The following is a 15,540-nucleotide window of genomic DNA, read 5'->3' on the forward strand; positions in this document are numbered from 1 at the left end:
TCTGTATTTGAGGGAACGAATATATCTGTAATCGAACTGCAGTATATTTTCCTATAGAAAGTGTAATAACAGATACAGATGAAGGACAAAATAATACGAACACCTGTGAAATAATAGAAAATCTTTATTAATATAGGGTTGGACCACCCTTTGAATGAAGTACAGGTTAAATGCGACGTGGGATAGATGCATAAAGGTCATGGACAATATTTAAAGGAATATTTAGCCATTCCTCTTGCAGAGCGGTCTCTTAATTCCTAAAGTCCGGATGGAGGTGGAAATCGGGAACGAAGTTTGGACTCCAAATATGCCCATAAATGTTAATAATATTCAAGTCCAGTTTTCCAGTTTAAATCCACTATGTCGATTTCTTCCACCTATGGTGGATCATTTTTCGAACTTTGGCATATTGATAAGTGAATGAAGATGTAAGCAATTGTGAGTCGATCTCTTTGATAGCAGTAAAGAATATTTAACTGAAGCTTTAACGATTATGAATTTCATAGAACCTGTCATGCTATTCGCTTTTGACCGCGAATCAATCCCACTAGTGTCAGTGTAGTTGACTGCTGAATACTGGGATTCTGACTTGTGTTCGATCCCTGGCGAACATGCTTAGTGCATGGTTGATGTTCGTGAGTTCCCCTATGTGTAACATGAATACAAGCCGGTTTTCTTTCGAAAGTTCCCCAGGAAAGCATCCCTTCCCTTAAGCAGAGAGCCCTTGCGTGCATTGGCAAGATTCAAATAACCTAATTTTGAACACGAATCGTCCATGTCCCTTTCCTGGCAATTTTTGTTGCTCGCAATAAGTCTTAATTTTTCTACCGTTATGTAAGAGATGCCTTCCTGAGTTTTATCTTCCTCCTGAGCCATATCGTCGTGCTGATAAAAGAAAGCTGACTTCCGTTTTCTTTACATTTAATCTCCACCAGTGGGCCAGTGCTTAAACACTGCTGAATACTTGATGGTTCGTCCAGGTAAACGAGCTGACTTGATGGTTGGTTTTCGTACTTTTACCTAGGCAGATATCCGTGATGGGCTTACAGTCTTCAGATTATAATGTCCCTCACTTCTTTGTCTATGATACAAATGTCGAGGAACCTAGTGCAACGAATCATCCCTGAGTTCACTACCAATGTAAACTCGAGAAAAGTTAAACTACCCTTTTATTCACTCCCAGAAATGATAACAGTTGGCTGCTTCTGGAGCTTACAGAAAAGCCTTCACAGGAAGCTTTTAAATCAGGATAAGAAACTAATCTAATACTAACTAAAATAGATTTAGCCGAAGCTAGACACAAATATCTAACGTAGTTTTGTTTTTTTATTATTAATAATATTATTAAAGTTTTTTATATTAATAATAATTATTAAAGAAACACAATAAGATCCCCATGTACCACATAGTATCACATGGGGCTTACAGAAGTAAGTATGAAACACAATACAGTCAAAAGTCGTTAATCCGGACTCGCCGGGACTTCGGCGATTCCGGATTATAGATCATCAGTTTAAATCTGGTAAGATGGCATGCAGAAATTACAAAATTAAAAATATGAAACCGTAATTTATGAAATAAAGAACAGTTATGATCTAAAGGGTATCAAAATTTACAAAAAGAAAAAGCTTAATATTTATTTGTTTACTTTATTAAACATTTCTTTTAATGTAAGTTGCTTCGTTTCATGTGATAATACTTTCTCTTTAATTCTATTAAACAGACATAATTTCTTGTTTAGTTGCAAAGTTCCGCTGTTCAAGTCCTGTAATTGCTGTGTTGAAAATACCGACTTAATTTGTCAATCGAAATTTTTTCATTTTCAATAACCTCTGGGTCACTTTCTTCACTATCGGAAGCGAATTATAATGACGAGGAACTTGATTCAAATCATATCAAAGACGGAGTACATCGAGATGAAATACTACACTTAGTAAAGAATTATAAGCCAAATAAAATAAAAACATCTGCCCTGAAGATAAGGATAGTGCTGACAGATCAACTTCCAATTCATTGCGCGCCGCGGCGTGAAATTGATAAACAGATTTCGGATTTCGAAACATACTTTCGCTTTGTAAATCCTTTACATATTAGTAAATATATATCGGAAATTCTATTTGACATAATCGAAAGTTCAAGCTTACTTTTATAAAATTGCTCTAACAGTCTGCAAAAAATAATAAGCCGGATCCAATTCGAAGATTAAGGAACAATGCAATCTGCAACATTAACTGAATTAGATAATTTTAACTTAGCTTATACCGTCCGTTATACATTAAACGCGCATGCGCACACACATATTCGCAGCCGTAAAGGTCTTACGCCCTCTCGTAAACGCCTGTGCGCATGCTCAGAAAGTCTGTAGCTTTGAGGTCCGGATTATGGGTGTCCGAATTAACGACTTTTGACTGTATAAAACAAACAGAAGAAAAAACTGAAAATTAAGGATGATTACAAAGTTTTACAATGAATTTACAAAAAGTATAAAAAGCACCTTTCTCGGAGATAAACTGGTAAAATTCTGGAGGCCAGTTAATATTAAAATTTTTCAGTCCCAGTTTCAAGGACTTCTTTCGCTCTTATATTTAGGGCATAGAAGAAGCACATGTTCAACATTCTCCTCGCCACCGAGGCTACAATCACAGACAGACTCGGGGCTCAAATCTGTTCAAATAACTTTTGAAATTTCTGTGGCCAGTAAGAAATTGGGTTAATTTATAGTTTGTGAAGAAGTGATGACATGACAATCTCATTTTGATAAAAGGGGAAAATCTCTTAGTTATGCTCTCTTTATTTGAATTAATAAATTCGTGGTTCCACGACTCCACAATACTTTCATGCATGACCTTCTTATAAAAGGAATTAGGGATATTGACAAAAGGGACAATTTCCCGCTTAGTCGCAGTCTTAGCAAGGAAATCGGCTCTTTCGTTTCCAACAACACCTGTATGACCACGAACAAATGAAAATGCAACCGAAATATTTTTATCTTTCAGATTTTTCATTTCTTAATCTCGATAATGATATTATTCGAAGAAGAAATATATTTTAAGATCTCCAATAATGAAAGGCAATCAGTACAAATGAGATTGTCTGAAACAGCACTATTTTGTTCAGAAACCCATTTGATGGCGAAGTCTAAGCACAAAAGTTCAGCTATAAAAACGGTACCTTCATTTCTAATTCTAAATTGAAAGTACTCAAATTCAAGACCATTTTTCAAGACAACAAATGCGAGACCAACCCTGCCATCAGTATAACAAGTAAAGGCGAATCATCTACGATTTTATTGCTAAACTGAATAAAATTAGCAGCATTTCTTTCTGAAGGATGAGGGAGATCAGATAGAGGTAAAATACAATCATACTGAGAGACACCAGAAGCAGAAATATTTTCCTTATAAGCTATAGAATGAAGAATGGCAATCTCAATGGGAGGAAAGCCAGAAATTGCATAAACAGACTCATAGCTAACGGTACGATATCCACATATGACCCGAAGAAGTATCCGCCTTTGAACGCGTCGTAAATATCTATAATTTATCTTCTTCTTGAGCGATATGATATACCTCAGACTTTAGAGCCATACATAATGAAGGATGCAATTCCTTGTTTATAGATGAGCGAATGAACGTTGTAATTAATACCGTATGTGTTGCGTGCAATACGGCTTAATCCACGCTGTAATTTATCACATTTCTTTGATACATAAGTTAGGTGTTGCTTCCAAGAAAATTTACAGTCAAGAAAAACCCCAAGATATTTCATTTGCTTTACCACAGTCAAAGGGGTGCCGTCGAAAGATAACTGAAATGCATCATAACACATGTTTCGCTTTTCAATAATTATAACCCTGGTTTTATCAGGATTAAAGTCTAATTTAAAACCTTTTGACCAGTCGGAGGCGAGATTTAAAGTCTCCTGTGCCTGTAAAAAAGCAGCAGAAAGGTCCCTACTCTGGAAGCAAAACAAGACATCATCCGCAAAGGCTATATTATTACAACAAGCAAGATTTTCCAGTTTTGATAGGAGATCATTAATAATAATATTCCAAAATGTAGGTCTTGAAACTGAACCCCTTTTAAGGGGACGGATTGCAGAAGCCGAGCCCAATTTCAGTTTGGTCGTCCGATCATTTAAAAAGTCAGCAGCAAGTGAAAAAATATTCATTGGAAATTCCACTTTTTTGAGAAGATTGAGAATACAAGGCCACCACGCATAGTCGAAGGCGCCCTTAATATCCAAAAAAAAAAAAAAAAGTGTGCAAGTTTTTCTTTTTACCTTTCTGAACAATTTCATTCAAGCGTGAAAGAGCGTCTTCAGGACTTCTTTGAGGTGTAAAACCAAACTGATTACCAGAAAGAAGGTCTCCATGGCGGAAATACCAGCAAATTCTGTTAATAAAAAGTTTTTCCAACCACTTACCTAAAGCAGAAAGTAAACTTATACATCTAAGGTAATCTAGGTGAGACTTCTAAGCACATTAAAAATGTGTTTAGAAGTCTGTCTGACAAAAAACTGCTGTCAAAGTGCTTACACGGACGAACTCAAAACCCCAATGAAAGTTTTAATAATTGCATCTGGATACGCATACCAAAAACTGTTTTTGTGAGTATTATCACCTTAAAATTGGGTTTGTTCGATGCCGTAATATGTTTTAATGATGGTGTACAAAGCCGGAGTAAAGTAATGGAATTATTAGGAATGCAACCAGGGTTTTATATGGTAAAGAGTCTGAGAAAAATAGATTGTCTTAGAATTCGTGAGGCCCAGCTCGCTTACCAAAAGCTTTCTAAAATGGCCAGAAAGAAAAATAATTTATAAAACAAAAACAGTTTGATGTAGAAATGTCAATTCAAGATGATTATGGTGCAAGAAAATATTAAAATGATATTCTTTATAAATTATTAGTGTTTAAATGGTTTTTTTCGTTTTTCTCAAAATGTGTTTTTCTTAACTTTCGGTACATTTTTCTTGAAAACTATTCGACCTGGAAGGTTCCAATTTCCTATAGTTGTTTATCATTACTATTTCTTTGAAACTATGCAGGATATAAAATTTACGAGCATTAGTATTGGATATATTACTAATTTAATACTAATTTTTTTGTGATTTTTCAAAGCATTTTACTAATTTATTTTTAATATTTTTTCTTTTTAAGTAAAATGTAAAATACTGCTTATTATTCTTAAATGATATGTTTTTAACTACCATGCACGATTTGAGGACGATTGGTGCAGTACTTTTTAAGAAAACTGTACCGAACTAGCACATTGTCAGAAGAGATTCGTCAAAGGTAAGTGAAATTAAACAACTGTTTTTTAAAAATATTAGGCATTTAATACATATTTTATGTGTTTTCTGTAATCTATAATCTATGCATTTTAAATGAAAAAAAGAACCAAGTGTATTTTGCCAGTCGACATGTCGCATGTCCCCTTTTAGACAAATACGAATTTCTAGAGTATGAGCATTCCCTACCAGTGTGGTTTTTCATGCATTAGTGAAAGAAGAAAAGCTTTAAAATTTAGATTAAGGAACATGAAAAATGAAAGAAACATCTAAACTCGTCTACTGCACAACATTAGTCTTGGAATCATATTTTTCAAAGTAATTTTATTGAAATCATCTTGAAACCTTCAGAATTTACCCAGTTAGATATCCTTATCTCACTTTCTTTTCATTTCTTTTTATTAATATAAATTGTCAGAAAATTGCATACGGAAACTGATGTATGGATAAATTGAAAACATACTCAGTTTGTCCTTTAACCGACTGAAAATGTAGATGGAATTAGACTAAGCTTTGAACGTGCTACTGAGATTTTGAAAATGCAGATACAACTTAGGGAAGAATTTTCAAACAAGTATTATCTACGCGAGTTAAAGCACTCGAAATGGAGAAAAATTTGAAGCTAATCGGGCTGTTCAAAACGCGTAAAGAAATGCTGTAGAAGACCACGGACATCAACGCGCCTCACAGGCAAGAAACGCTGATGGAAATGTATAGCCAGAACTGAAGAAAATTTGTGAGGTAGGAATTTCAAAATAGCGTGACTATAACATTTTCAAGCGCCTGTCATTGAAAAGTTATATTCAAGAACTTTTCAATTTCTACATGATTGACTCACAGACACTATACATTTACAAACATCCATGGATTCGAACCCGGGCCCTTCGGTACTACAGTCAGAGTCACTAAGCACTATCCCAGTTGGGTGGCATTCAGAGCTGGATTGACGATTAAGTAAAATAAGCAGGTGCTTAGGACATCAAGAGGCACCACAAAAATTTCCCATTGTCTGTTCTACCATGGAATATGGGATGCAGCTAAACCGAGAGAGAAGAAATGAGGAAAAAAAAAACCTTTGAAATGCTTAGAGCTTCTAAAAAGTCTTCATCCGGCCGTGGGGCTGTTTATTTTTTAGACAAATGTACATGAGGGATATTTTACAGAAATAAGGAGAAAATAACAAAAGCTATATTAATGGAAGAATATTCCTGAAAATGAAAAAGATGCTATTTAAAAAGAAATTTTACAAATATCGAATAACGTTTCTAATTTAGATATGTTCGCAGAGTTTTTATTAGGTGTTTTAATACTTGTTTGTACCCGACTAAGAAGCTTTTCAGCAAGTTTCCTTTCAAACGCGAAGCAACAGAATCGCAAGTAAAAAAAAAAAAAAAAAAACAACTATCTAGAAGCGCTGTGAGTTCATTCTGAAAATAGAATGAACTACAAGTGAAAAAGAAATCTTCCGCCTTCACATATAAAACTCACAAGGTTAGCGAAGCCTCGACCCGCGTAGGTTGAGCGACTGGGACCAACCGGTAGGACCGGAGCTGCGAGTAGCCAACGCAAAAAAGGTGAACGTGCCCCAGCCTCAATTTTCCAAGCTTTAAATAATAATCAAGTTAATCTGGCAACACCCTTTCTCTTTCCCATTTCGAAAGGTGTAGCCTTTAAGCTGATTTTCTCCCGCCATTATTTTATGACATTTGAATGAAAACAACAATGATTTTCAATTCTAGATTTCGTTTTTTTTTTTTTTTTTACAACATTTTGCAAACCAGCTATATACTTTTAAAGTGAGTTTTACAAAATGGTGGACATTTTTATTTTAAATATTCAAGTTTCTATTTATTCCGATTAAATAAGCTGGCATGAATTGCTTTAAAAATGTTAAAAAATTTTCCTTTTTTTCATGCAATTTCCCTTCGCATTTCGAACCTTTTAGTTACGCAGAATAGCGCGCTTGATATTGACAAAAGGACTATATTTATGCATTTATTTGCATAATAAAGCTAGAACTTAATATATCAGCATTTTATACGCAGTTCGAACTTGGAAATGCATATAAGAGCAGTTTTATAAATTTATTAATGAAATAGAACATCCCACTTACATTTTTAAATTTTGACTCCATTCCATTTTTGATGAAATTATACCTGAAGTTAGGTTATTTGAAGAAGGCAAGCCACACGAGGACTATCTGTCTGAAGGAATGGATGCTTCCGTACCGGCAAAGTATAGAAAGTCCGGCATTCTATAGAATGCGTAGGCATTGTATATAATGCCTAAAAACTAGCCGGCAATGTATGAAACGATTCATATTTAACACATTTCCTAGGCATTCTATAGAATGCCAAATGACAATCCGGCAAAGTATAAAATACATTTGCGATTCGTTTCGAAGAACTGAAACTACTTACCAAAAGTTAATAAATGATGTAAAAAATGACTACTAAGAAGGAACCACGGGACTACTGGCCGCCGAACCGCTAGGTTGTGATGTTTGTGGAAAACAAAAGTACATTCATTTGTCCTGTTAAAGAAAGCGTCAGTACTATGCAGTATTGCGTCACGGACGCTGAGTTATTTTCCGTATTTCGTGAAAACTCATTTGAGTACTGCACAGGAATGACGGGAGAGAATATCGAAAGAACTTTCAACCAATTACAAATACGTTACACGTAATGATATTGATCTGTAACAACCACCTTTGTAAGCCCTGCCATAAAAAACAAAAAAATATTAAAAAGGGCACTGATTGTAAAATTTATGATTGTTTCTGACTTTGACTTCCGTTGTCAGGTAGATCTTACCGATTCCCAGTCTCAGCCAGATAGAAAATACAAATTTATTACGCTGTATCAAGATCACCTATTTTTTATACATATTTTGAAGAACAGTTTTTAATGGCACTCTTTCATTAATGTTTCACTATAACGTTTGTATTTTAGAGGAATGAACGTCTTTTAAATAATAGCCTTATCATAACCTTTTTTTATATATATACTTTGCCTAAAGAGCATTTGTCATTCTATAGAATGCCCAGGTATTACATACAATGCCTAGGTAAAGTATATAATAATTCTCTTTATTTCATACTTTTCTAAAATCGTCCGGCATTATACACAGTGCCTAGGCATTCTATAGAATGCCGGAGTTTAATACTTTGCTGGTAACATATGTACTTATAATATTCTGACAATATTTTCATTTCCTCTCACATAAGTGCATTTATGGAGATTTAAAAACTGACAGTTTTATTATTTAGTTTTTTATCTTGATACCTTCTTAAATTCTTTAGCATTTCTTTTTTGTTACACTCAACAAGAAGGAAACACTCAAATTAAAAATTATTTAATTTATTTTCTATAAAAGCATACACAATTAAAATAAAGTAAACCTATCAAATGAATACATAAACACTTATATCCTTAAATTAGTATTATTTAATTCACTATTAAACTTTAATAAAATAAATGATGACAATAATCTTACATTGAGTCGACTACAGATAACAAAAACATTTCATAATTCATAAAAACCTAGACTACTAAGCAAAATTACGTCTTCTTCATAAAATCAAAGTCTTGAATTTATTTTTCACAATTAAAATCAGAATTCCAGCAAGTCTGTAACAAAATCCTTTTATTCCATTGCGCTGCGCATTTTTGTATCAATCGAAAATAAATTAATAACTTTCAGAGTATACCTTGCTGTAACGTAAAATATAGTACATTTTAATGGCTTTCAGTGATTGAGCTCTCTTTTAAATAGGCAATTTTTAAGCACAAAATTATATACGAAACACGCATAATTGTGCGCCATGATATATATTATTATTTAATAGGAAAGTTAAAAGGCAAATTAATGAAGAACTTTAGCCTATTATATGAACAAATACATGTGAGGGAAAAAAAATGCTTTAAAAAAAATCTGGAATCTTTCATATTTGGCATTACACCCAAAAGGGCGTTTTTTTAACGTTTTGTGTGTTACCTTTACTTATTAAATATCACGTTCTTCGCACTTAAACCATAAAATTGAATTCATCAGCAGTACCACAAAATAATTTCAAAAGAGCTTAACTTTAGAATTTCCGATACATAGTCTCGGTCACTGAAGATAATGTTTTCCCCCGTACAATGTTGCCATTGTTCGCTTTGAAATCGTTGCGTTTGTAAATCAAAAATTCGTTAAAGTTTTAGAAAATATTAAACAAATTCCAAATTTGGGCTTCTTGATGCCCATATTCGAGTGGAGGACTATGTTATTGAAAATTTGATGTCTCTAGGTACCGCTGCTTTTTCACAGTGCGAGAAACATACATACATACATTCACACAGATTTTCATTTAATTTCTTTATATATAATACACGGCGGAAAGTGAAACACCGTTTATAGTGAACCAATGCAAAATGTCAAAACGAAATTAATAGCCCTTCTGGGCAAATTGTCCCTTTGGGCTAAAAAAAAAATAAGTAAATAAAAAATGAAAGAGATTAATGCATTGCATACCAAGCCCTAATACACAGAGCCTTGATATACAGTGTATTTTAGTGTGTTCGCATTTGCTTGAGAAACTCTCTAATGAAACCGTTTTATTATTGTTAATATTTCAATTGTTCATATTATTTATTTAATAGTTCAAGACGAAAACATTTTATCTTTACAACTTACTCCTGAGTACTTTTTTTAATTACAGCAAAATTGAAGTATTGAAGTTTATGAAGTTCGTTAGCATGAATTTAATAAATAAGCAAGATAAATGCGATTGTATTTATATTACGTGTCCTACCCTAATCAATATCATGGCAGCTAAAGACAATCTGCGCATTACAAAGAAAATACATGTGTATTTGGAAATTTTTATTAGATGTTTTTGAATACGTACTCGTAACCGATAATAGGGTAAATGTGATGTGACTGCAACTACTTCTTATGCAAAGTCTCTTTTGTTAAGAATTGATCTGGATATTATTTAAAGGAAGAGTGTTAGTCATATTAGTGTTAAAAATATACTTAATTTCCAATATATGGTACGAAAAGCGAAGGTATACTCATATTTTTGCAGAGCAGTATAATTCCATACATGATCCACAATCAAAATGCACCAAAATTCTTTTCATGGATTATCACAGATAACGTAAAGTTTAGTAACTATTTATAAAGCATCACGTTTGGCAAATGTGCTCAATCTGCGTTCATCATCCATCAGGCATTCGAAATAAAATAATTTAATCATCGTTTGCTCCGGTTTTTAACCGAAAACATCTTCCAAAAAGAAAATTTTCCTTCATCCTTGCACGGTTGTTCCATTTTACTCCTATTCTCGGGTGGCACTGCTCTGCTGTTGCCACATTGTATGTCAGGAGTTTTTATGTGATGGTGCTGCTTCGTTTGCTCTTGCGTATCATCGTCGGAACTATTAGGATTGTCTGTGCTACAGTGTCCCGAGTCAGGTTCATTGTCCTTGAGGAGATCGAGAACATTCTGCTCAGATTTTGACACTTTCGCACGCGTGAGTGTAAACGTACGATCATTCGATACTTTATTAATATTCTTTGTGGCAGGATTAGTCGAATCTTTAAGCACCAATTCTGGATCATCTACAAAGGCTTGGGCTAAATTGCGACTAATCTGCTTTCGAATAGTCTTCTTCATAGACAAATGGCGTTCGAGGTGTCGAATATCTCTCTCAGTTAGGGTTCTGTTGGAGTAATGGGCTGAATCTTTGCTCTTGGAATTAGCATTCTTCTGATTGTCGTCTGTTTTTTTATTTTGCTTTAGTGGTTCGGAAAAATCTTCAAAATTAGAAGGTCGATTTCTGCTGTTCTTCTTATTGCCGCTACTAATGTTTGGTCGATTTTCAGGAACGTGATAGCTATGGTTTGATGTATGGTTTTCATAATCTTCCATATAGTCATATCGTCTGCAACTACGAGGAGAATAGTCATAAGACCGTAATTCCTGCTTCGCTTTATTTGAAGAATCAGCAGTATAACGGCCGAAAATGTCTCTTACATCAGGAATATTACGTTCCATCTTCTTCTATTCTATTGCAGCTGGCAACCTGAAATAAATAAAGAAAAATGTAGACAGAAGTTCTGAAGTTAAGAAATTTAAAAAGTATTTTAAGTAAGTGAAAAACATTTGACATACAAAGATATTTGACCTTCGGTAGTATTCTGGATAAATGAACATCTGCTCTTAAGTCGTATTCAAGATGAGTAAAAATCTGATCTTAGGTTAATGATTAATCCTTCTCTTGCTGCTCCTCATACTGCTGCTGTACCTCATGCTGCTCCCCCTCTTGCTGCTCCCCTTCCTGCTGCACCTCCTCTTGCTGCTCCTCAGTGGAGAAGGAGCAGCAGAATGAGGAGGAACAGCATGAGGAGGAACAGCAAGAGGAGAAGCAGCAGTATGAGGAGCAGCAACATGAGGAGGAGCATGAGGAGAAGCAGGAGGAGTAAGATGAGCAGTATGAGGAGGAGTAAGAGGAGGAGCAGCAAGAGGAGGAGCAGCATGAGGAGGAGTAACAGGAGGAACATGAGGAGGAGAAGCAGCAGAAAGAGGAGCAACAGGAAGAGCAGTAAGACGAAACATATATTCGTGGGCTGAATAATTTTGCTTCGGGGCCCACGTGCCATAGCGCCACCACGTGCTACCAGCCATCTTCCCACGTGCCGCCCGCGGCCCGCCATTTTATAATTGTAAAGAATAATGTTGTAGTTGTAAAGATAATATTGTAACATTTAAATGATAAATATCGCATCTGCCTTTGGAGAAGAGAACGGAGATTTGGCATCTGCCTTTGGAGGTTTATTTCATTCAATATTTTTAGCGTGAAATTTATGAGAGAATATTCTTCTGGGGGCAACTGATGTCATGTGTTTGAAATATTTTACAATTTAGCAGGCCATTATGTATTATTTTGAAATAATACATAATGGCCTGCCAGGTTGACTACTGTTTCCGAAGCAAAAATGTTTGACATCTGTATCATGACTGGTAATATAAAAGCAGCTACAGCAATTGAAGATCTACCAAAACACACTCGCGGTTTAGTCCATTGACGGTTATCGCAAATACAATTATACAATTAAAATTGCAGGAAAGAAGAATAAAATGTGTTATAATAAATAAAAACTGACAGTTAATATTTTAAATATATTTTAAGCAATTTAATTTGTAGACAAGATTATTTGGCTATGCAAAATAACATAGCACTCAAAACAAGAACGTTCTTTTGAAAAAAATGGAGAAGAAAAAGTCTGAAAGGATTTAGATTGTAATTTCGCATCAGAGAGTTTGTTAAGGTTTTTTGTTCTGTTACCGCTGAGCTCGCGGTTTATCTGCCTGCTCTTGGATGCACTCCTCCTTTTTATAACCATTATTAGTTTATTGTTGTTATTGTTATTCAAGAAAAGAAATGCAAAACCTCGCTTGTTCCACCAGATAGGTCATGAGGGTTGCAGAAGTAAGGAAATAGCTCAGCAATACATAAGAGCTATAATACAGATGAATAAGACAACACAATAATATATGACACCTAGATCTGGAGAGAATAACGAATATAATGTTCCGATTTTGTATTTATTTAGCAATTTTTAATAGAATTGTAATTAAAATCGTTTTATTTCCCCGTGCAATGCAGCGCGTGACAAGTTTTAAGAGAAGCTACCCCGAAAAAGTAAAAATTGGAGCACGCGCATTTAATAAATAGATATCTGGTAGTTTATATTAAAACTGAATAAATGTAATTGACTACTGTGTTAGCTGTGACCGTAATTCTACTCTTTTGCTTTCCAGAAACTGTTCTAAAAGAATGTTCTCAAAAAAAAAAAAAAAAAAAAAAAAAAAAAAGAAAGAAAAAGAAAAAGACAAAAAAGAAAAGGTCTGGAGCACAAAATAGAAAAAGGAAATTGCAACGAGAGGAAGCTAATCAGAAACTGGCGGGATCTCTAAATAAACAATAGGATTAGACCAGTTGTGTAGCTAGGGTGGGGCAAGGGGAGGACATCCTTCCCCGGGCGCAGCATTGGGCGCCAAATTTGATGATACACATTTCAGAATGAAATGTTTTCCATTCTTGGGACACAGAAAGGGGAGCAAAATGTTTAGGTGTCCCCGGGTGCTTAAAACCTTAGTTACGCCCCTGGATTAGACGTACAAGCAATTAAACTAGGACCGTCAACATCAACATCTGGTTTGGAATTTCATGATGAAAATTTATCTCAAAATGTAAATTCATCAGAATATGATCAAGAAGAAGCCACGATTCGTACCAATAGAAAACTTAGATGTTGATGTAGAAAATTTGCCGGGTAATATCTCAAAACTAAGATTTTGACTTTGAATTTAAACCATCCAGCTACCTGGCCTGATACAATTTCTATAAAAATTGGAGATTATTTAATTGAAAATGGCCCTCCCCGCTTGATAACCAAACATTTACTAAGAGATAATTCTGGCAGAAAGTTTTCAGAATCGTTCTATTATAGAACATTACCGAATGGAGAAAAAACTATTTAGAAATTATTTAATACATTCAAATTCCCGAAACGCAGTTTTTTGCTTCCCATGTAAACTATTCAGTGAGAAGTATTAACAGCTTATTAAGGATGGATGTAATGATTGGGCACATTTAACCCACCCACATTTTGAAAATACATGAAAGCAGTCACATTAAACATAGTTAAAAATGCAGTGAACTCAAAATGTCTTTGCGTAATTTACGTATACTATTGATGAAGCTCAACAAAGACTTTATGATGCAGAAAAGGTTTACTGGCGATCGGTTATTGAACGGCTTATTTATTTAATTCAATATTTAGCCCGGCAATGCCTTGCATTTAAAGGTTCTTCGAAAAAGTTGTATCATAGTGATAATGGAAATTTTTTGAAGTTGGTTGAAACCATAGCAAAATTTGATACAATAATCGCTGAACATCTCCACAAAATTCAAACATCTCAAAAGAAGAACATTTATATCACTTGAATTCTTAAAATTTTGCAGCAGGAAGTTGGTTAATTTATTTATTAGGATAATTAACATTTGTATTAAGGGATATTTCTTATTTCATTGTAATTATTTTAACATGTGGTACATTTTTATTGAATTTTTTTTTTTTTTTTTTTTTGATAAAGTTGTTCTGCAGAGTAAAATTCTGTGCAGGTTTTTTAATGTAATGTTGGTGTTCCCTTTAGCCATTTTTACGGTACATTTAGCCAGACAAAGGCTAGCCGCTTAGCGGTTAGTATTCCAATATGAATAATACCAAATAAAAGTCTAAATGCTTATTTACCATTATCTGTAACGGGGGAAAAAATCACTATTCACGAAAATACTAACAATTTTATTTTTTTAAAAAAGACAGTATGAATATTCTATATCTATTTTCTATTTCATTTTTGCTTATTATGATGAAAAAACACAACGCATCTCTTCCATGAAAATGACTCCCGGCAGGGCGAAGAGTATAAGTTCAAAACAATATACATATTTAAAGAAATTACCTTTCTTTAAATATGTATATTGTAGAGATATGATTCAAATATAGATGTTCACAGTTATCTGTACCAAATATCACGGATGATCTAAATTCAACATGAAGAGACGGCACTAGACGATTAAGAAAGTCAATCGTCCGTTCATTGTTTTTTTTAAGGTTGTGCAGTTACGGTTGGAGTCACGGAAATGAAACTCTGGTAACGGTTAGATGATTATCTAAAACCTGCATGGCTCCGCGAGTAAGGAAAACTAAATTTTCATCATTTCCGAGCGGTCGGTGAAGTGCGAAGCTGTTTGTTCTAGATGTCTTTCTGAACTCACATGTGCTATCCGAGACTAGTATTGATTAAGGTGGTGACACAAGTTCAGTGATTAGCAGTAACTATTTATACTGTGCAGGATTACGAAGAAGGCTTACACAAATTAAGCAATCGCAATATTCCATAAAATAAAGCGACTGGGGTTTTTAGGGGACCCAGTCGCCAAATCCTGGGTGAGGAGAATTATTATCCAACACTCTTTTTAGTTCGGGCGCCACTGTAGAGACATTAGGATTTTTGGAAAGCCGGAGAGATGAAATATTAGCAATCGCCTTCGACGGGAACCGGACCACGGATCTCTGAAATACCGGCGCAGCGCGCAGAACCACTACACCACGAAGGCACGCTAGGAAGCCGGGAGAAATGCCTTATAATACAATTAAATAATGAAGAATTCGCGTGAATGTATGTATGTTTC

At 34.5% G+C, this 15,540-nt stretch overlaps 1 protein-coding gene across 1 annotated transcript in view; it reads right to left on the reverse strand.

Moving 5' to 3' along the window:
• Nucleotides 1-8,629: 8,629 nt before the first annotated feature.
• Nucleotides 8,630-15,540, reverse strand: part of LOC118201327 (uncharacterized) — a 50,167-nt gene continuing 43,256 nt past the window's right edge. Inside the window, exon 2 of the mRNA XM_035373419.2 lies at nt 8,630-11,361. Coding sequence (XP_035229310.2) covers nt 10,530-11,333 — 804 coding nt within the window. The 5' untranslated portion in view covers nt 11,334-11,361 and the 3' untranslated portion in view covers nt 8,630-10,529. The remainder of the gene's footprint in view (nt 11,362-15,540) is intronic.

This window comes from Stegodyphus dumicola, chromosome 4 (assembly GCF_044657685.1).
Source record: "Stegodyphus dumicola isolate Sdum_Otavi_A_Nest chromosome 4, ASM4465768v1".
In the NCBI taxonomy this organism is placed as follows: Eukaryota; Metazoa; Arthropoda; class Arachnida; order Araneae; family Eresidae; genus Stegodyphus; species Stegodyphus dumicola.